General features: G+C 48.7%; 1 protein-coding gene across 3 annotated transcripts in view; it reads left to right on the top strand.

Annotated features, from left to right (window-relative positions):
* LOC139273133 (clathrin heavy chain linker domain-containing protein 1-like) overlaps positions 1-23327 on the top strand; it is a 170878-nt gene that overhangs the window by 101928 nt on the left and 45623 nt on the right. For all 3 annotated transcript variants that reach the window (XM_070889571.1, XM_070889570.1, XM_070889572.1), the window contains exon 8: positions 21546-21720. In XM_070889571.1, coding sequence (XP_070745672.1) covers positions 21546-21720 — 175 coding nt within the window. The remainder of the gene's footprint in view (positions 1-21545; positions 21721-23327) is intronic.

Below are 23327 nucleotides of genomic sequence, written 5' to 3'. Positions count from 1 at the left end.
CTTGAAGTGCCGTATCATATAGGGCTACAGACCAAGAGCTGGAAAGTGGGATTAGGCTGGATAGCTCTTGTTGGCCGGCGCGGACATGATGGGCTAAAATGGCCTCCTTCCGTGCTGTAAATTTCTATGTAAATTTCTATAATAACCATGGCAACGTGGACCATTTTCCATACCTCGGGAGCCTACTGTTAACAAGGGTAGACATCGACGACGAAGTCCAACATCGCCTTCAGTGTGTCAGTGCAGCCTTCGGTCACCTGAGGAAGAGAGTGTTTGAAGACCAGGACCTCAAACCCGGCACCAAGCTCATGGTCTACAGAGCAGTGGTGATACCCGCCCTCCTATATGGCTCAGAGATATGGACTATCTACAACAGGCACTTCAAAACACTAGAAGTACCATCAACGTTGCCTCCGCAAGATCCTGCAAATCCATTGGAGGATAGGCGTACCAACGTCAGTGTCCTTGCTCAGGCCAACACCCCCAGCATTGAAGCACTGACGAAGCTCAATCAGCTCCGCTGGATGGGCCACATCGTCTGCATGCCTAACATGAGACTCCCAAAACAAGCGCTCTACTCGGAGCTCCGACACAGCAAGCGAGCCCCAGGTGGGCAGAGGAAATGCTTCAAGCACACCCTCAAAGCCTCCTCGAAAAAATGTAATATCCCAACCAACATCTGGGAATCCCTGGCCCAAGACTGCCCAAACTGGAGGAAAAGCATCTGGGAAGGCGCTGAACACCTCGAGTCTCTTCGCCGAGAGCAAGTTGAAGCCAAGCGTCGGCAATGGAGGCACCCCAACCTCCCATTCCTCCAGCCACCATTTGCCCCACCTGTGACAGAGAACTTATTTTTAGTGCGGAAGCAAGTCATCTTCAACTCCGAGGGACTGCCTATGATGATGATGACATTTCTATGATATGCGTTTCCTCCTCCTCTTTCAAGATCAGGAATTAAAGGGATATATCTTATCTTATTTTAAAAATGAGATATCTCAATAGTTTATCCAATGTAGCATTATCAAGAAAGGTTGAGTAATGTACTACTTCTGTTGAAATGTTTCCTTAATACTTGCTTTCAATAGTTGCAGATATGAACATAAGAATTAGGAGCAGGAGCCATAAGGCCCCTCAAGCCTGCTCCGCCATTTAATAAGATCATGACTGATCTTCAACCTCAATTCCACATTCTCGCCCGATCCCCATATCCCTTGATTCCCCTAGAGTCCAAAAATCTATCTATCTCAGCCTTAAATATACTTAATGACTGAGCATCCACAGCCCTTTGGGGCAGAGAATTCCAACGGTTCACAACCCACTGAGCAAAGAAATTCCTCCTCATCTCAATCTTAAAAGGCTGACCCCTTATCCTGAGACTATGACCCTTAGTTCTAGACTCTCCAGCCAGGGGAAATAGTCTATTAGCATCTATCCTGTCACTCCACCTCAAAATCTTATGGGGTAGAAATTCGGTTAGGGGCTAATTAGGGTACTAATGGCGGCGGAGTGGTAAGTTTTGCACCAGGAAATGGTTTGAGCAGCCGCAAAATTCATCAGCTGGGCCCTGAGTCTGGAGCAGAGCTCCAAGGGAGGCGTACCATGCCACTTTTAGGGCATTAAGCCGCTGAGCAAATGAAAATCCTGAGCTAAAGAGCCGGCCTTGGAACGCACTAAGAGAGGCTACCTTGGGGAAAAAAAATTGGCAAAAAAACCACCAAAAACATTCCCAATACCATACTGATGCCACATAAATCGCAAAATTAAAAACAATCACACTTACCTCAGGTAGACATTCCTTCCCTCACTGCCGCCGGTACAGCTTGAACTGCCCACTTTCCCAGGCGGTCCCACTAGGGCACGCAGTGAGGCGCTACGGCTACCCCAGAAAACAAATTTTAAACCGGTGTCGCAACCAGGGGCGTTGCACACTGGCTCACCTCTCACTGCTTCCTGCCCCCACAAAACCAGCACTGAATGCCTAAACGGGACATCGGAAGCTGGCCGCCCCTGGAAAAGATTTCTGCCGCTATTACCGCCCCTCCTGGGTGCAAACAGAGGTGGCAACAGACCGAATTTCCACTCCAAAATGTTTCAATGAGATCACCTCTCATTCTTCTAAACACCAGAGAGTATAGACCCAATCTACTCAATCTCTCCTCATCGGACAACCCTCTCATCCCAGGACTCAGTCTAGTGAACCTTCATTGCATCGCCTTTAAGGAAAGCATACCTTCCTTAGATAAGAAGACCAAAACTGTGCACGGTACTCCAGGTGTGGTCTCACCAAAGCCCTCTACAAATGTAGCAAGACTTTCTTCCTCTTGTACTCCAACTCCCTTGCAATAAATGCCAACATGCCATTTGCATTCCTAATTGCTTATTGTATCTGCTAACTTTATTCTGTGTCTCTTGTGCTAGAACACTTAAGTCTCTCTGAACACTTAATAGTTTCTCACGAATTAAAACATATTCTGTTTTCCTATTCTTCCTACCAAAGCAAATAACCTCACATTATTACATTTTATAGAACATCTCTAAAATTCAAGGTCAGTATAACTGAACATATTTGAATAGTAACAAAAATGCATTTTAATAATATATTCAGTATCAACTCTTCACATTGTATAACAGTACCACGGCTTCTTTAAAATAGCTGCTTTATTGATCTAAATAATAGTCCCTCCAAAGTCTACAATCAATGTGAATTTATGTAATTGCTGTTGAGACTTTGAAACACTGCTTGGTACATTTGCAAAAATATACAGTAAGTTCATCATTCCTGTGCTCCTAGAATTGTCAAAGGGAATGTGTTTTGGAAAATTGGTGCTATTATGTTGTAGCTTTATCTCTGACCTATTCTCCCTTCAAGCATTGCTTCCTGCTGGGAACTCGGGATTGGTGAATTTATCTTATAATTTACTACAAATAAATTTCTAGCATATGTTTTGTTTACTTACAGACACAATCTTAAGTCAAATATTCCAATATCCTCTAATATTGGTCTGCTGACAAAAACTGACTGGACTCATAAATTTCCTACAAACATGTGCTGCATCTACATGCAGGTACAATAAGCAATTAGGAAAGCAAATGGCATTTTATTGTGCAGAAGTACCGGGAAATTATAGCTTAATAATCGCTCATACCTCCAGCTCTCTAAGACACACTGCGTTAGAAGGGTGCGCTTCTGAAAAGAAGTGCTGACAGAGATATGCCAGCTCCGCCAGGCAGACCTATAGCCTACCAGCGGCAACAGGACTGTGGCACTTGACTTCTATGCCTCCGGCTCCTTTCAGGCATCAGCGCTACACATTGCTGCATTTTCCAGGTGACTAATGCACTGTACGCATGCAGAATGGACTTCATAAACTTCCCAATGACCAGGGAGACCCAAAATGAGAGGGCTATAGGTTTTAGACGATTTGCTGGCTTCCCCAATGTTCAGGGTGCCCTTGACTGTATGCACATCGTCCTGTGAGCACTTTTACAGAATGCAGTGGTTTTCCCAAACCGAAAGGGATTCCACTCCCTGAACATACAGATCGTCTTCGACCATACTTGGCGCATCATAGCAGTTAACGCCCAATATCCAGGGATCATCCATGATGCTTTCATCTTGTGTGAGAGTCGTGTCTCACGCATGTTCCAGCATCAACCACAAGGCCAGAGCTGGATGCTCGGGGACAAAGGTTACGGCCTCGCCACCTGGCTCATGACCCCCCCCCCACCGCCAGAATCCTCAGACAGAAGCCGAGCATTGCTATAATGAGAGCCATACAGCCACATGCAACATTGTCTACCAGGCATCGGAAGTCTACTCAAGCAGCACTTCCGATGTCTGGACCACTTTGGAGGCTGCCTACAATACTCCCCTCAGCAGGTCTCTGAGCTCTGGGGAAATGCTGGATTTCATTATTAAGGAAGCAGTAATAGGACATTTGGAAAAGCATAATTCAATCAAGCAGAGTCAGCATGGTCTTATGAAACGGAAATCGTGTTTGACAAATTTGTTGGAGTTCTTTGAGGATGTAACGAGCAGGGTGGATAAGGGGGAACCAGTGGATGTGGAGTATTTGGATTTCCGGAAGGCATTCGATAAGATGCCACATAAAAGGTTACTGCACAAGATAAAAGCTCACGGGGTTGGGGGTAATATATTAGCATGGCTAACTAACAGAAAACAGAGTCGGGATAAACGGGTCATTTTCCGGTTGGCAAACAGTAACTAGTGGGGTGCCGCAGGGATCGGTGCTGGGGCCTCAACTATTTAGAATCTATATTAATGATTTGGATGAAGAGACCGAGTGTAATGTAGCCAAGTTTGCTGATGATACAAAGATGAGTGGGAAAGCAAATTGTGAGGAGGACACAAAGAATCTGCAAAGGGATATAGACAGGCTAAGTGAGTGGGCAAAAATTTGGCAGATGGACCACAATGAGGAAAAATGTGAGGGTATCCACTTTGGCAGAAAAAATAGAAAAGCAAATTATAATTTGCAAAGTGCTGGCATGAAACACCAAAAGTTAGAATGCAGGTACAGCAAGTAATCAGGAAGGCAAATTATATGTTGGCCTGTATTGCAAAGGGGATAGAGTATAAAAGCAGAGAAGTCCTGCTACAAGTGTACAGGGTATTGGTGAGGCCACATCTAGAGTACTGCATACAGTTTTTGTGGTGTATGTAGCACACAAATCACTGACTCCACACGGTCTGGTCTAAATCTAACTGCTGTGACCTTCGTCCTTTATTGTTCAGCTCCAGAGTGCCTCTCAGGTGTGGTGGTCAGCCTTATATAGCATCTGTTGCAGGTACTACCAGGGTTTCCCACCACAGCGCCCTCTGTGGTGTGGCATAGTGCTTACATTACATTTAAGGTACTGGGATGATACACACATCATTACATAACATCACCTTCCCCCCCCCCACCAGGACGCAGGACAATGATACACACATCATTACATAACATTACACTTGTCCAACAGAAGGCAGGTGGGCATAGACAGTGCGTTAGTATGGTACATATTATCTGGTACATTAACTGGTTATTGACTGGTAACGGATCCTTGATTTCCTTGTTAGTCGTAATCATTAATTGTACTTCATCCATTATTTTACACAAATACAGTGGCCATTCAGCATTAAAAAAGTAATTCTTCTTATGAATTCACTATCTCACATTAACATAGCTCATTTTAGACTCGCTCTGCCTTACAGAAGTCCTTTGTGGGGACCACCTCTTGGTAAGGCCCTTTTAAGACTCCCGGGTGCATTTCCTTTTTAAGGCGCCATCTTTGATGCAGGAGGATTCCACGAGGCTTCTCCTTGGGCGCCGCCATCTTTGATGCTCTGCTGCTCTGACACGATGCCGCCGCCATCTTCTTCTCCGCCGCTCCGGATGCCCTCCGCCGTCGCAGCCTCCGCTCCCCTCCGCTGCCACCTGACTTGCCGCCTCTCCAGCGGCCGCACTTGCCGTGTCCCCCGCGGCCTCCATAGCCCCCGACCTCCAGCTGCTGCCACCGCCCGACGCTAACAGCTCCTCGGCGGGGCCCTTTCCCAACCGCCAGCCATCCTGGATCCCTCGCACCTCGCCGGCTCACTCTCCCCCCACTAGGCCCCTCTGTGCAGGGCTGCTTGCCTGTGGGGGCTGAGGCTGCAGGGTCTCTGTGTGAGGTCCGGGCCTGGGACTTGCCTGTGGGTGGATTGAGGCTGCAGCTCCAGCTCGGTCAGCGCTGCTCTCTGGGGACCCGGGACACGGCAGCACCCCGGGGAGCAGCAGCCTGTGAAGTGGTGAAGTCTTTCCAGCTCCCATGGATTGTCCCCATCCACCTCCGGCCGAGGAGTGTCGGCCCATCGCCTGCAACGACCCACAAAGGTATATGTGTGCGTCTCGTCCCCGTGGGATACCTGCACCATCGCTCTGCCAAGAACAGGTATCAGTTCCTTGGTGTAGGTACGCAGCTTCGCCGTGACTGGGACCAGCTTGGGTCGTGCAGCTGGGTTAATCCACAGTTTATCAAAAGTTCTCCGACTCATCAACAACGGACCCGAGCCCGTGTCCACTTCCATACTCACAATGACTCCGTTGATTTTTACTTCCCTTATCACTGGGGGCGAATCGTCGGTACACGTGTGCAGTCCAAACACCTCATCATCTTCTACCTGCTCCTCGCTGAACAGTAGATCATCCCCTATCTCCTCAGCCACATGGTGAGTCTGATTTCTTTTACACATGAAGGTGGCTTTTAACGTGGCAGGTATTGCACGTATACTCCGCAAACCTGCACCGGTGAGCCCCATGGCTTCCTCCACAGCGCCAGCATGGTGCTGCTTGATTGGCCCCCCTCAGCGGACTCTGAGTTCCAGGACCCCGAGGTCCGTGCTCTCTGCCCCGGGCAGAGCCACGTTCTGCAGTTTTGTCCGTGGTGGGCGCTATCCTGTGGACAGTGCCTGCCGGGTTCGAGACTGTGTGGATTATTTGCTTGGTGCTGCAAGTCGAGGTCATATATGCCTGGCTGATGGTGATGGCCTTTGTCAGAGTGACTGTGGGTTCCGTGGCTAACAGCTTGTGAAAGAGGCCCTCGTGGCCAACCCCATAACGAAAACGTCCCGCAAAGCCTCGTCAAGGTGTGCGCCAAAATCACACGGCGCCGCGAGTCTCCTGAGGTCCACAACATATTTGGTGACATCCTGGCCCTCGGGTCTGCAGTGATGGTAAAATTTGTATCTGGCCATGAGAATGCTCTCCTTCGGTTTCAACTGGTCACGAATGAGTTCAGTCAGATAAGTAACTTATTTGAACATTGCAGGTTCCTGGCCTTTTCAAAGGCTGTGTCTTGAGATTTGCCTCAAACCCAGTCGTCACCCTTACGTAGCAACATGTGCAAAGGCTCTAACAACGTGCTCAACCCAGGTAGAAAGTTACCGAAATAGATGAGGAGTCCCAGGAACGAACGCAGTTCCGTCATATTCTGTGGTCTGGGTGCATTCTTGATGGCCTCTGTCTTTGAGTCCATGGGCCTGATGCCGTCTGCTGCAATCTTTCTCCCCAAAAATTTGACTTCTGGCGCCAGGAAAACATACTTGGAGCATTTCAGCCTGAGTCCCACTCTGTCTAGGCGACTTAGAACCTCTGCCACGTTGTGTAGGTGTTCGATGGTGTCACGACCGATGATCAGGATGTCGTCTTGAAACATAACGGTGCGCGGAACAGATTTCAGCAAACTCTCCATGTTTCTCTGGAAAATGGCTGCAGCCGAGCGAATCCCGAAAGGGCACCTGTGGTATATAAACAATCCTATGTGTGTGTTGATGCACGTCAGTCTTTTCGAAGATTCAGCCAGCTCCTGTGTCATATAGGTGGAGGTTAGGTCCAACTTGGTGAATGACTTCCCCCCCGCTAATGTTGCAAACAGGTCATCCGCCTTGGGCAGTGGGTACGGGTCCTGTAGTGAGACTCGGTTAATCGTTACCTTGTAGTCTCCGCAGATTCTGACCGCGCCATCGCTTTTCAATTGGTACAATTGGACTGGCCCGCTCGTTGAACTCGACTGGCGCTATGATTCCTTCGCTTTGGAGTCTGTCCAGTTTGATCTTGACTTTCTCCCTCATCATGTACGGAACCGCCCGAGCCTTGTGATAGACAGGTCATGCATTGGGGCTGATAGGTCCTTACTATACAGTATAAATGCACACGAGGCCCATGCTTGACAGAAGGTCAGTCTGTGACCTGTCCTTTATTCCTTAGCACTCAAGTGATGAAGGTGGGTGGAGCTTCCCCTTTTGTACCTGAAGGTCCAGGTTAGGAGTGTCTCCCACCTAGAGGTCATTGTTCTCACAGTGTACAACTTAGGTCAGATTATATATGGGTTACAATGCTGGTTGAATACATGACATCACCTCCCCCCCCAAAGTCTTATTGGGATCACAGGTTGAGTCTCTCTGGTGGTTTACGCTCTCTTGTAGAGCGCCTGAGTTGGAGCTCCGTTTGTTGGGCGCTGGCCTGTGTGTCTGCTGTTTGTGGTGCCTCAGGCCTATCCAGACTGCCAACAGTGATTGGGCTCCCCTCCCTTTGGTTCCGGTGTTCGGTCACCTGTGGTGGAGTGCACTCTACATCGTGTTCTTCCTCTGCTTCTTCTATGGGGTTGCTGAACCTCCTTTTTGTTTGATCCACGTGTTGGCGGTAGATTTGTCCATTGGTAAGCTTAACTACCAGAATCCTATTTCCCTCTTTGGCAATCACAGTGCCTGCGAGCCATTTGGGCCCTGCAGCGTAGTTGAGGACAAAAACAGGATCATTTACTTCAATACATCGCGCCCTCGCATTCCTGTCATGGTAGTCATATTGTGGCTGGCGCCTGCTCTCGACAATTTCTTTCATGGTAGGGTGCATAAGGAATAGCCTGGTTTTGAGCGTCCTTTTCATTAGCAGCTCTGCGGGTGGAACCCCTGTGAGCGAGTGTGGTCGGGATCTATAGGCCAACAGGAGGCGTGATAAGCGTCTTTGTAGGGAACCCCCTTGGATTCTGAGCATCCCCTGTTTGATTATCTGCACTGCTCGTTCTGCCTGGCCGTTTGAGGCCGGCTTGAACGGTGCCGTTCTGACATGGTTAATTCCATTGCCTGTCATGAAGTCCTGAATTCAGTGCTTGTGAAACATGGGTCATTGTCACTGACCAAAGCGTCCAGTAGACCGTGGGCGGCGAACATTGCCCGTAGACTTTCTACCGTGGCAGAGTATGTGCTTGAATTTAAAATGTCACACTCGATCCATTTGGAGTAGGCGTCTACTACAACTAAAAACATTTTTCCCATGAAAGGACCTGCGTAGTCCACATGGATGCGTGACCAAGGCTTGACAGGCCATGGCCAGGGGCTAAGGGGGGCTTCCATGGGCGCATTGCCCAGCTGGGCACACGTGTTGCACCTGCGAACACAAAGTTCCAGATCTGCGTCTATCCCTGGCCACCAAACGTGTGACCTGGCAATTGCCTTCATCATGACAATGCCCGGGTGCTCATTGTGGAATTCCCTGATGAACACCTCTCTCCTCTCTGCCCATCTGGGGCATGACTACGCGGTTTCCCCACAGTAGGCAATCGGCCTGAATCGAGAGTTCATCCCTGCGCCTGTGAAATGGTTTAAATTCCTCAGGGCATGCCCTGTACGTGGCTGCCCAGTCCCCATTCAGGACGCATTTCTTGACTAGAGACAATAGCGGGTCTCTATTTGTCCTGACTTTAATCTGACGGGCCGTCACGGGTGAGCCTTCGCTTCCGAAAGCTTCAACAGCCATGACCATCTCAACAGCATGCTCGGTAGCCCCCTCAGTGGTGGCTAGTGGGAGCCTGCTGAGTGCATCGGCGCAGTTTTCGGTGCCCGGTCTGTGCCGAATTGTATAGTCATAGGCGGCTAACATGAGTGCCCACCTCTGTATGCGGGCCGATGCGTTTGCATTTATGGCCTTGTTGTCGACCAAAAGGGACGTTAGGGGTTTGTGATCTGTCTCCAGCTCAAATTTCCTGCCAAATAGGTACTGGTGCATTTTCTTTACCGCTTATACACATGCGACGCCTCCTATTCTACCATCCCGTAGCCCCTTTCTGCCTGGTACAGACTCCTGGAGGCATAAGCTTTCGGCTGTAACTGACCCTTGGCATTGACATGCTGCAACACACACCCGACACCATAGGACGACGCATCGCACGTTAACACAAGTTTCTTACATGGGTCATATAGCGTTAACAAATTGTTGGAACATAATAAATTGCATGCTCTATTAAAAGCCCTTTCCTGGCTGTCCCCCCAGACCCATTCGCGACCTTTGCGTAGGAGCACATGTAGCGGCTCTAGCAGCATGCTCAGTTTGGGAAGAAAGTTACCAAAATAGTTCAGGAGCCCCAGGAATGAACACAGCTCCGTCGTGTTACGGGGTCTGGGTGCTCTCTAGATCGCTTCCGTCTTGGACGCAGTAGGGCTGATCCCGTCTGCTGCTACCCTCATCCCCAGGAATTCTATCTCTGGAGCTAAGAAGACGCATTTTGCCTTTTTCAGTTGCAGCCCTACCCGGTCCAGTTTGCGTAGCACCTCCTCCAGGTTATGGAGGTGTTCTTCAGTATCGTAACCCATGATGAGAATGTCGTCCTGAAAAACCACCGTCCCTGGAATCGACTTGAGGAGGCTTTCCATATTTCGTTGGAAGATCGCGGCGGCCGAGCGAATCCCAAATGGACATCTGTTGTACTCAAACAACCCCTTGTGTGTCGTGATGGTGGTCAGCTTCTTCGACTCACTTGCCAGCTCCTGGGTCAGGTAAGCTGAGGTCAGGTCCAATTTTGAAAAAAGTTTGCCACCGGATAGCGTCGCAAAGAGGTCCTCCGCTCTCGGTAGCAGATACTGGTCTTGGAGTGACACCCGATTGATGGTGGCCTTGTAATCGCCACATATCCAGACCGACCCATCCGCCTTGAGCACCGGCACAATCGGGCTCGCCCAGTCACTGAATTCGACTGGTGAGATGATGCCTTCCCTCAGCAAGCGGTCCAATTCGCCTTCTATCTTTTCCCGCATCACTTACGGCACCGCTCTGGCCTTGTGGTGCACTGGCCTGGCGTCCGGGTTTATATGAATCACTACCTTGGCCCCCATGAAAGTGCCAATGCCGGGTTGAAATAATGAGTCAAATTTGTCCAGGATCTGTGAGCATGATACTCGCTCCACAGAGGAAATTGCATTGACATCGCCCCATTTCCAGTTCATGACAGCAAGCCAACTCCTCCCCAGTAGTGCAGGACCGTCCCCCGGGACAACCCAGAGTGGCAACCTGTTCTCCGAATCTTTGTGGGTCACGACTACCGTGGCGCTGCCTAGCACCGGAATGATCTCCTTTGTGTATGTCCGTAGCTGTGCGTCAATCGGCGATAATTTTGGCCTCCTGGCCTTGGACGCCCACAACTTTTCAAACTGTTTGATAACCATCAGGGACTGGCTGGCCCCCGTGTCTAGCTCCATTAATACTGGGATGCCATTGAGGAGCACTTTCATCATTATCGGTGGCGTCCTGGTGTATGAACTGGATACGTGCTCCACATGAACTCGCTGAACTTCAGCTTCCAGCGATTTCCCCCAGCGTTCATTTCTGCAATTTCTGCAGGTATTTTGCTCATCTCTGCAAACTCCGGCTGAGTGTGTGCCTCCACGCCTCCAACATGAGCTGCTGTTGGAAACAAAAGGTCCCTTGCCAGTCGATTGTCCCTGACTGCCCCTGTTATTGTCCTTGAGTGCGCCATTAACAGGTGTTGATGGCCCCATTACTGGCCGCATTGTCCCTTGCAATGGCGTGAATCGCCGTTCAGCTTGCCGTTGTCTCTGTCGAATTCCCCCTCTGGGTTCGACTACATGTTGGGGCATGCCGGATTGCCCTGGAGAACTGTGTGCTGCTTTAACAATGTTGAATCTCTGTCCCAACCATTCCTTAACACAGTACCTCTCGTCTGTTCTGCTGGTGGCCATGCTCGCGTGGTTTAAATCCCAGTTTCTCGTCGCCATTGATAGGTCCTTACTATACAGTATAAATGCACACGAGGCCCATGCTTGAGAGAAGGTCAGTCTGTGACCTGTCCTTTATTCCTTAGCACTCAAGTGATGAAGGTGGGTGGAGCTTCCCCTTTTGTACCTGAAGGTCCAGGTTAGGAGTGTCTCCCACCTCGAGGTCATTGTTCTCACAGTGTACAACTTAGGTCAGATTATACATGGGTTACAATGCTGGTTGAATACATGACAGGGGCCTAGATGGATCTGTACCTTGGCGACTGTGAAGTTGCCTATGCCTGGGTCGAATAGCGAGGGAAACTTGCTCAGCACTTGAGCACACGAGGCGTCATCCAGTGAAGATAGTGCTTTGATGTTCCATCTAATCTTTTCTAGCCAGCTTCTGCCAAACAGCGTTGGACCATTGCCTGGAACAATCTACAATGATAGGTCATGCATAGCTCCATCAAACGATACCTTCACTGCTGCACTTCCAATGACTGGTATGAGCTCTTTGGTGTAGGTATGCAGTTTTGCATTAATTGGGCTCAGTTGGGCCTTCATGCCTTATTGCCCCACAGTTCTCGAAAGCCTTCTGGCTCATTATTGACTGACTCGCACCCGTGTCCAACTCCATGGATACTGGAACTCCATTCAATTTGACTTACAGCATTATAGGAGGGCTCTTGGTGGTGAAGGTATGTAACCCATACACTTCTTCCTTGGGTTGAGTTGCCTGTGCTGCGTGATCCGCGCCGGATCGATCATCCTCTGCCATGTAGTGTGTCGCAGCACTTTTGCACATTCGCTGGAGGTGCCACATTGTTGCGCAGCCTTAGCATACGTAGTGCTTGAAGCGACATTGATGGACCCGATAATTACCCCTGCAGCGCCAACACGGTGCTAATGGATTCACATTCACCCCCGATGACGTACTCTGAGTCATCACAGGTCTTGCATCCACGGACGTATAGGCCCAGCCATATGCAGTTCCATCTGCTAGCGATGTCATTTTATGTACAGTACTTACCGGTGAGCTTCGATGTTGAGAAGATATCTGTTTGGTGTTACCGTCCATGGCCATGGATGCCTGGGCGACCGCGATGGCCTTGCTCAGGTCTAGGGTTTTGGCAGCCAGCAGCTTTCGAAGAATGACCTCGTGGCTGATGCCCAGCACGAAAAAGTCACGCTACATTTCCCCCAATGCAGCTCCAAACTCGCAAGGTCCCGCGAGGCGTCTCAGGTCGGTGACATAATCCGCCACGTCCTGGTCCCCAGAGCGATCTTGCATGTAAAAACAATACCTGGCCATGAGGATACTCTTCTTCGGCTTGAGGTGGTCCCGAGCCAGCGTGCACAACTCTCTATATTCCTTCTCCATTGGTTTTGTCGGTGTGAGCAGATTCTTGATGAGGCCATATATTTTAGGCCCACAGACAGTGAGGAGAACTGCCCTGCGCTTGACCGCGTTAGTGTCTCCTTGGCCACGAAGTACTGATCGAGACGCTCGATGAAGGCTTTCCAATCATTACCCTCTACGAATCTCTCAAATATTCCAACGGTAGCCATTGTTGCGTGAAATTTCGTATTCTGTTATTCGTCGCCAATTGTTGTGTGTAGATGAACTCCACGAGGCTGTGAGGTAAACTTAGTGTGACCTTAGTCTTCTTTATTACAACTCCAGAGTGCCCAAAACAGCATGGCAGCCAACCTTTTATACTGGCCCTGCACGTGTGTGCAGGTGACCATTAGGACTCCAACAGTCGCACCCTCTGGTGGCAAGTATTACATAGTTACATACATAACAAAAGGGTTATGGGGAGCGGGCAGGGAAGTGGAGCTAAATCCATCATCAGATCAGCCATGATCTTATTAAATGGCAGAACAGGCTCAAGGGGTCAAATGGCCTACTCCTGCTCCTATTTCTTATGTTCTTATGTTCATTGTGGTGTGCTGCATGCTATACAGCTTAGCAATCATGAGGAGACAGGAATTACCAATGGGAATTGCAGGACCCCCTCAGGAGAAAGGGGAGGAGGAAGAGGAGGATGAGGCGGAAGATGAGGAAGAGGAGCCTGGCGAAGAATCTATGCCACCACCACTACCACCACAACCACAAGGGAGGCATCGTGGAGATTTTGCCGCTGCAAAAGCCTTATGTTTGCAGCTCATAATTGAACACTTGCTTGAAGAGTGAACAAAACATTTGAGCGTTGCCTGGCCACACTCTCCCACCATTTTGACTATTCCCTCTCTTATTCTGCAAATCAGACACTACACAGAAATAGTTAAGGTAAAGAAAAAATGTATTGAACATTGTAACATTGTAAACTTTGTAACGTCATTGTGAGACTTAAATAAAATAATTAACTGCATCCAGCAGTGTGATAATTCAACAACATTATCAGAACATCAACAACATAATGCAGCAGTGTGATACTGTAACGTAATGATACTGTAACATAATTATATTGTAACGTAATATACATCCAGCATCAACAACATAATCCAGCTACTACTTCTAGGCATTCCCTCAGTAACAAGGATTACGCTCTTCACACCAAAAAAGATGGGCTCATAGGTGTTACAATGAGTTACATCTTAAAGGGGTGGAAGATGCCTGTGCGTGGATAGTTCTTATCGTGTGGTGACCGTTGCACACCAGCCACCACACGGGCTTGACAGAGCTAGGTCTTGGTCCAGTGGCGAGGATTGACCAAGACGACTGGAGACGAAACTCTATGCCCCGACCCCGCTGCTATTAAATGCTGAGCCGCTCTTGGGCCACGACCCCGCTGCTATTAAATGCTGCGCCGCTCCTGGGCCATGACCCTGCCGCTGATAAATGCTGCGCCCCTCCTGGGCCACAACCCCACTGTTGTTATATGCTGCGCCGCTTTGGGCCACGACCCCTCTGTTGTTATATGCTGTGTCGTTTCTGGGCCATGGTTCTGCCGTTAAGTGCTGCACTGCTCCTGGGCCATGGCCCCGCCGCTGTTAAATGCTGCGGCGCTCCTGGGCCACGACCCCGCCAATATTAAATGCTGCGCCGCCCATCGCTGGGCTCAATCTTCGCCCCCAGCTGGGTTCAAACGCTGCCTCTTGCTGGACTCAAAAGCCGACCCTCGCTGGACTCAAATGCCACCCCTCGCTGGGCTCGAACACCACCCATCGTTGGGCTTGACCTCTGCCTCCCACTGGGCTCAAACACCGCACCTCGCTGGACTCGAACGCCGTCCCTCGCTGGGCTCGACCTCCGCCCCTCGTTGGGATCAAATGCCACCCCTTGCTGGGCTTGACCTCCATACCTGCAGGGCCTGGATTACGGCCCCCCCGCTGGGCCCAGACGCCGCTCCAATGATCCCGGATTTCGGCTCCCCCGCTTGGCTCGACCTCCGCTCCTTCTGGGCTCAGCACTCAGCCCCCCACTGGACTCGACCTTCCTGCTGGGCCTGGCTCTCAGTCCCCGACGCTGGGCTCGACCTCCGCTCCTGTTGGGCCCGACTCACAGCCCCCCGCTGGGTGCGGACGCCACTCCAATGGGCTGCCTGGATTCCAGTGACGTCAGTCCAGTCGCCCTTATAGAAGTGGTCGCATTCCAGGTCAGCTCCCACCGCTCCCTGCAGTGGCTAGCTCTCTTACTTTTATCCCCGTCTGCTGATGCTGTTCTTTTGCAGATCGGGGGGGGGAAGGGGGGTGCCGTGTGTGTGTGATATTGTAACACGGATACTATAACAATGATACTGTAACATGGGGGGGAAGACGGAATGCTGTCATCCACCTCCCATATCCCTGGAGCCACTCAATCGCTGACAGGCTGGTCCCTAGCAACCGGAGCACGATGTAAACTAACATCTTGCTGGCCTGCTTCGGAACCGTCATTTCCCCGTGTGACAGTGGGGAATGCAGAGAGTATGGAGGCAGGCATGGACTACATCACTTGCCCAAGCTGAAGCAGAGCTTGTGCCTGTGATGCGTCATATTCTGCTAGGGCTCGTGCCATACTCTCCGGGACTCCAGTGTCACTGCTGGAGACCACCAGCCTCGTGTGGGCATTGATGGCCTCGCTGGTATCACAACTCGCACAGACAATCTGTGACCCTACCTCCGTAATAATCACTTTCAGACTGTCAATGCTTGTGGAAATCCTACACAAGACATCAAGGAGCTGACGGCTGATTTGGATGCTCTCTCTGGACATTCCCACCATGTCCAGTTCCACGTTTGCCTGTCTGTCAGAAGACCGACTTTGCTGACTCACCCTCCAGCAAGATGGCCTGCGGGATTCAACCCCAGCACTCCATTGCTGTACGCCACTGGTCCCAGGAGCCTCGGATTCCTCAAACCCCGAGAATGTCACGTCGTCCTTAGAGGAGCTGAGTGCTGGTGGTGGAACAGGAGTCGATTGATGCTGCGCCGGAGTCAGCTCATCGGTATCCTCCTCTTCCTCCTCCTCCAGGCGATGGCCTGATGTGGAGCGGTCCCTTGAGAGATGCTGCGCCTGTGACTGTTCATCTGGAAGTAGAAAGCAACAGACGGGTGGTTAGCAGCAGGGGAGGGGGCAGGGTGACATGAGGAAGGTCGCATAACACAGGCTCATTTGAAGGACCCCCGCTACTCCATTATATCTAGTTTAGAGATACTGCAGGACATTGCCCCAACCGAGCCCAGGGAGTGTGCAGAACATTGCCCCAACCCTAGTCCAGAGGCACTGCAGGACATTGCCCCAACCCAGCCCAGGGAGTGTGCAGGATATTGCCTCAACCCTAGTCCAGAGGCACTGCAGGACATTGCCCCAACCCAGCCCAGAGAATGTGCAGGACATTGCCTCAACCCGCGTCCAGAGGCACTGCAGGACATTGCCCAAACCCAGCCCAGGGACTGTGCAGAACATTGCCTCAAACCTAGTCCAGAGGCACTGCAGGACATTGCCCCAACCCAGCCCAGGGAGTGTGCAGGACATTGCCTCAACCCTAGTCCAGAGGCACTGCAGGACATTGCCCCAACCCAGCCCAAAGAGTGTGCAGGACATTGCCTCAATCCTCATCCAGAGGCACTGCAGGACATTGCCCAAACCCAGCCCAGGGACTGTGCAGGACATTGCCTCAAACCTAGTCCAGAGGCACTGCAGGACATTGCCCCAACCCTAGTCCAGAGGCACCGCGGGTCATTGCCCCAACCCAGCCCAGGGAGTGTGCCGGACTTACCCTCAGTTTCTGAGCGGTGGTCAGCGCCCCCAGTGGCAGCTGATGAACCTGACACTCTCTCCTCGATGTTCGTGAGTGGCAGGGTCTGAGGTGGACCGCCGCCTGTCCACACCTGCTCGCAGCAATTATGAGACTTCTTTGCCTGCAAAGATGAAAATGGGAATGGTTACAAGAGAGTCCATCTGCTCTTGTGGCACAGATAGCCACCAAAGCACTTATACCATACTGTCTGAATGTAATAGAGTTCACTTTTTAATGGCCTTGGATGGTTCATCAGGAGGACATCGAAGTGGGGAGCCTCAGGGGTCAGTGCCGGGACCCCAACAATTTACAATCTATATTAATGACTTGGATGAAGGGACCGAGTGTAACGTAGCCAAGTTTGCTGACGATACAAAGATGGGAGGAAAAGCAATGTGAGGAGGACACAAAAAACTTGCAAAAGGACATAGACAGGTAAAGTGAGTGGGCAAAAATTTGACAGATGGAGTATAATGTTGGAAAGTGTGAGGTTGTGCACTTTGGCAGAAAAAAATCGAAGAGCAAGTTATTATTTAAATGAAGAAAAATTGCAAAGTGCTGCAGTACAGCAGGACCTGGGGATCCTGGTGCATGAAACACTAAAAGATTAGTATGCAGGTACAGCAAGTGATCAGGAAGGCTAATGGAATCTTGGCCTTTATTGCAAAGGGGATGGAGTATAAAAGCAGGGAAGTCTTGCTACAGTTATACAGGGTATTGGTGAGGCCACACCTGGAATACTGTGTACAGTTTTGGTTTCCATATTTAAGAAAGGATATACTTGCTTTGGAGGCAGTTCAGAGAAGGTTCACTAGGTTGATTCCGGAGATGAGAGGGTTGACTTAGGAGGAAAGGTTGAGTAAGTTGGGCCTCTACTCATTGTAACTCAGAAGAATGAGAGGTGATCTTATCGACAAGTATAAGATTATGAGGGGGCTTGACAAAGTGGATGCGGAGAGGATGTTACCACTGATAGGGGAGACTAGAACTAGGGGACATAATCTTAGAATAAGGGGCTGTCCATTTAAAACTGAGATGAGGAGGAATTTCTTCTCTCAGAGGGTTGTAAATCTGTGGAATTCGCTGCCTCAGAGAGCTGTGGAAGCTGGGTCATTATTTAATTTAAGACAGAGATATACAGGCCCCAAGTTTCCACATGATTTGCTCCTGATTTTTAGGAGCAACTGGTGTAGAACGGAGTATCTTAGAAATCGGAATTCTCGACATTTAGTTTGCTCCAGTTCTAGTCAGTTAGAACAGTTTCACTTTGGAACAGAATTTTTTTTTCAAAAGGGGGCGTGTCCGGCCACCTACGCCTGATTTCAAAGTTTCGTGAGTGAAAACTTACTCCAAACTAACTTAGAATGGAGTAAGTGAAGATTTTTGTACGCTCGAAAAAACCTTGTCTACACTTTAGAAAATCAGGCGTAGGTTACAAATTAGATGTAGGGAACGAGGTGGGGGGGGGAGGGGGGGTGAAGGGAAGTCATTAAATTCTACAATCAATCCTTAGTTATACTTATACAAATATTATACAAATAAATCCAACCTGAATAAAAATTTATAAGCAAAGAAAAGATTAAATAAACCATGTTCCTACCTGTGTGAAAGTGCTTCAGGCAGGCCTTTCATGTTGGAGACAGGCAGGGGTGTGGCGTCAGTGTCTCGACGGCAGCGGCAGCAAGCTTCGAGCTGAGCTGCAGTGCTTGAGGCAGGCCTTCATTCTCTTCGTGGCTGGCCGGCAGCCGAAGAATCAGCAGCGGACCGACGTGAGGCCATTCGGCCATAGGATATCAGCGGCATCAGTGGCCGGCCGGCAGCCGAAGAATCAACACCTGACACACGCAGCTCTTTATGGTGCTTGAGGCCATTCGGCCACGCTTTAGGGGCAACGTCAGTGGCTCAACGGCAGCCGAAGATACAGCAGCAGCCTTCGAGCTGTGAGGGGGACTGAGGCCATTTGGACAGGGAGAGGCAGCCACATCGACAGTTTTATATTTAAATTTGCAGAATGGGTGCTGCATTGTCAACACCACGTATTATTGCAAAGTTGAATTGGTACACTTATTTCTCCAAACACACAGTCCTTAATTTGCATGCACCAATGCAGCACCGGTTCTGCAAGTTTAGCAGTGAAAAGCTGAACTCACTGATTTCAGCAGGTGATTTATTCAGCAGTGCTGCTAAAAGCACTCCCTCACACACAGAAATATCAAAAAAAATTAAATTACAAGCCTTTGCAGGGGTCCAAGAAACAAATCTTCACTTTTTCTGTAGTATTTTTAAAAATGGCCGAGTGCCAATGTTTGTGTGAGACTGCGCGTGCGCGCACGCTCCAACGCGCATGCGCAGGGTTGCCAGCACCACGAAGGCTAATTTAAATTGTACCCGCCCCCTGCTACTTAGAAAATCGGCGCGAGTGTTAGGCTCCGCCCCCTGCTGCGAAGAGAGCGCCGCGCTAAGCAGACATCGAGCTCCAAGGCGCAGTTTTTTAGGCGCAGTTTTCGGTGTGAAAAACAGGCGCCCAGCTCAGAGGTGCGCCATTTTCGCCGCGGGACGAAACTTGGGGCCACAATTTCTTAACCGATAAGGGAATAAGGGGTTATGGGGAGCGGGCAGGGAAGTGGACCTGAGTCCATGATCGGATCAGCCATGATTTTATTGAATGACGGAGCAGGCTCGAGGGGCCAAATAGCCTACTTCTGCTCCTATTTCTTATGTTCTTATGTTCTTATGAGATCTCAGAAAGCAATCTTAATAATGTGTAAAGATCATTCATGGCAAATCGGGTGCTGAATTAAGCCTACCTATGTGTCATGCATTTTAGGAGGCAACCCAGACTGTTGAGAGGCACCAACAGCATGAGAACAAATAGTGTGTCAGATTTATCCTTCAAGTAATGAAGGAGTGCATGAATTAAAATGGTACTCACTCTGACGATTGTAAAATTTATTTTGTCACTGTGTGCCTGTCCTGACCACAGTGTCCGAAACAGAGATCTCCTCCGCTATTTCTCTCCAAATTCTCTTAAATATGGATGGCACTGGTCTAGAACCACCCTGAAGATACAACTCCTGCCTTCTTCTTTCCATAGCTTCCACTAGAGCTTCATTAACCTTGTGGCTGAATCGCCTGGCATGCTGTCTGGAATCGTCCTCCTCCATGATTGAATTCAAAATCAGAAATGGCTGATTCAGCCCCAGTTGCACTGCGCTTGCGCGTGCAGGAAGTAACCACACTCTGCATTAGCGTTTGCGACAGCAGACCAGAAGCACGGGGGGAAAAAAGCGCATGCGCAGAACAGCAGATTGCGTCAACGCCGGACTTTTGGCTCCGGCGCACAAAGTCTGTGGTGCAACGCTGACGCTCCACGTGAGCTTTCATTCGCCGAAGGTTCCTCGCTCTGGTGCTAACATTATCCCGGTGTTAAATTGTTCGCTCCGCCATGAATTGCGCCCAAAAACAGGCAAAAAACCAAAAATCCAGCCCAAAGTCTTGTCTTCACACTGAGGACACACTCCATCGTGTTGTGTGCCACTGCCACCGTGCTAAATGGGATAGATTTAGAACCGATCTAGCAGCACAAAACTGGGCTTTCATGAATAGCTGATCAAGAAGGTGGCTCACCATCATCTTTTCAAGGGCAATTAGGGATGGGCAATAAATGTTGGCTTGGCCAGCGACGCCCACATCCCATGAATAAATTTTTAAAAATTATATTGTAAAATTCCCACTGTCAAAGATGTTCAGGAGCTCAGCTATAACTAAGCAATCAATGTTGATTTACCACGCACACTATATGCCCACTATCTTAAAGTCCAACTCTGCTGGAGACCTGTGAAGGCAATGATAACTTTGCTTTCTCTTGTTTGCACATATATATGCATTTAATCAGTAGATTAGCATTTAATCTGTAATCCTAGGGCTAGAGTCTAAAATGCACCTGTGATCATTGTTTCATTATAATTAAAAATTCCATTAATAACAACAATTTTCTATATAGTTAGTTTTTCATTATTGGTTCCTGGGATGTGGGCAAGATGATATTTATTTCCATCACTAGTTGCCCTGAAGGCATTAAGAGTCATATAACCTGTGACTGGAGCTACATGTAGGCCAGACAAGATGGTAGGTTCCCTTCCTTGAAGGACACCTGTTGGGTTTTTACAACAATTCATCAACTATCATTGGTCATTTTCTGATGCTAGCCCACAAATGATCATATTTATTAAATTCAATTTCACAATGTGTTATGATGGGATTTGACCATACAACTTCTGGATTACTAGTCTAGTACTATAACCACTAGGCTATAGTACTAGACTAGGTGGTATAACCATTGCTAATTAATCACAGTGGGAGTTTTAATTTTATTTAATTCTCTTTACTTTTCAAAATGTGTTAAATTTTTTCTGCTCCTAAGGCCTTCCTTGGCCATGTGCCATGTATCATTTCTCAGCTAGGAATGCCTCCAAGCATCTGCCTGTATGCTGCTCTTTAGCTGTTCACAGAGAGATATGTGTGAGAGGTCTGTCTTAATTTGTACTACAGTTCTCCCTTCTGTGTGAGGAAGGGTTTGGCTTGTGCTCAGAGCATTCCCATAATGATACAGCTGAGATTCAGAGCTAATAAGCAGCTAGTCATACATGCAAAACCTCCATCCTAGCTCTGTTAACTATAGGAGACATTTTCAGACTCGCATCTGTGGTTTTAAAATGCAAAACAATTGTGCTGAAGGTGCTCTTTGTTCTTTGATGCAACTGTTTACATATTAAAATATTCTCCCTCAGCTGTCACAGAATATGAAGGGACTGTTCCTCCTCTCCTGCATTACTTTGAAGCTGTATTGAACTCCTTTTCTGCTGTCAGGCATCCACCTGATGCAAAAATAGCACTGGAGGGAGTAAAATGTGCACTAAAGCAAAACCGACTGGATCTGGTCATACACTGGATCATACAACAGAGGTAATACTTTAAACTAATTGGAATCATGTTATTAAAAATACTGTTACTTACTACTGGTTAAGGGGTGGGGGGACACCGTTGTGTAATACCACAGGTGATCAAAAATGGGAACTAGAGCAGAATATTCTATATTCACTAAAAAGTCACCGTTGAATAAATGAGAGCTATTCAATGCTTTATCATTGACAGATGTGTAAAGGATGCAATTAGTTTGGAAATAATATAAAGCATAAATACTGCAGGAACCAACTAGGGAAATTACTAGCCCCAAGGGGTATAAAATATAGCAATATTATACATTAAACTCTTTTCTGTTTTATTTGTATCAATCATGAAGCTTATACTTATTTCACAGTAAAAATGAATTAAAAGACCAACAAAGGCCAATGTGGATAAACTAATGTAGATAACTATTTTGGATTAGCAGTAAGAATTTTAATACATGTAAGAAATCTGGTAGGCAAGAGGATTGGGTAAACCAAAAGCAGGTAAAAGTATTGGAAGGCCAAGAGAAGCATTAAGGGCTGGATTTTCCAGTCTTCTGCGCTTCGGGTTTCGCCCTGGAGCGGCGGTAATGGTGATGGTGAGGGCTTCAGCGCCCCGCAGTGATCCTCCAGTTCAGTTTTGCGGTGGCGCTGAGCAGCACCACCCGGAAGAGCTGCGCTCGGTGTGCAACGCCCCTGGTCATGACACTGGCACGAGTTTGAGCTCCTATCCGACCCATCCGCCCGGAATTGCGCCCGCATTGACCGCCTGGGAAATCAGGGCAGCCTTATGATCCCGTCGGCAAGAGGTAGGTGATGGCCTCCTAAGGTAAGTGATTGTTTTTTCTTTTAATTTTTTCAGCGACTTGTGTTGTGGTGGCGTGGCCAATGTTTTGGGAATGTTTTTGTGTTGTTTTGTTTAAAGTTCCCCCCCCACCCCCACCCCTCCAAACATCTCTCGCCGCACTCCCGGGTCGGCTCTTTAGCTCAGGAGTTTCCAATTCTTATGCCACGAGAGGTGTACAATGCCTCACTGAAAGCTGTGCCCCCTGATGCAGGGCCCAGTTGCCCAAATTTAAATACTAAAGCGCAAATTATTCCCGGCCACTAACTTTTCCACCCTGCCGCCATTATCGCCCCAAAAACATAAAAGCCTAAAATCCAGCCCTTAAACGTAAGATTGCTGATGTCATCAGAAATAACAAGAAAAGATTCATTTAAAATAATAATAGGAAGTTGAAATTTAGGAACAAAAATACTTATTAACTAACTATGTCATATCCATCCTTTTAACTTTTAATTTTTGAAAACTAACATCATATCAATAATAACCAGTATTGTATACATAGCATTGCATTAAGCCCCCAAAAGTTTGTCGTCATCCACGACGACATGCAGGCCGTGATCCTTACCAACGGATCCCATCATCATAGGCAATCCCTCGGGATCGAGGAAGACTTGCTTCCACTCTTAAAATGAGTCCTTAGGTGGCTGAACAGTCCAATACGAGAACCACAGTCCCTGTCACAGATGGGACAGATAGTCGTTGAGGGTAAGTGTTAGATCTCTTAATTTTCAATGAAATGCGAACTCCGGTTGTAGTTTTAATGTAACTTTATTCTG

Source organism: Pristiophorus japonicus, chromosome 9 (genome assembly GCF_044704955.1).
Source record: "Pristiophorus japonicus isolate sPriJap1 chromosome 9, sPriJap1.hap1, whole genome shotgun sequence".
Taxonomy (NCBI): Eukaryota; Metazoa; Chordata; class Chondrichthyes; family Pristiophoridae; genus Pristiophorus; species Pristiophorus japonicus.
Note: the sequence above shows the minus strand (reverse complement) of the source record. Positions and strands in the feature narration are given on the sequence as shown.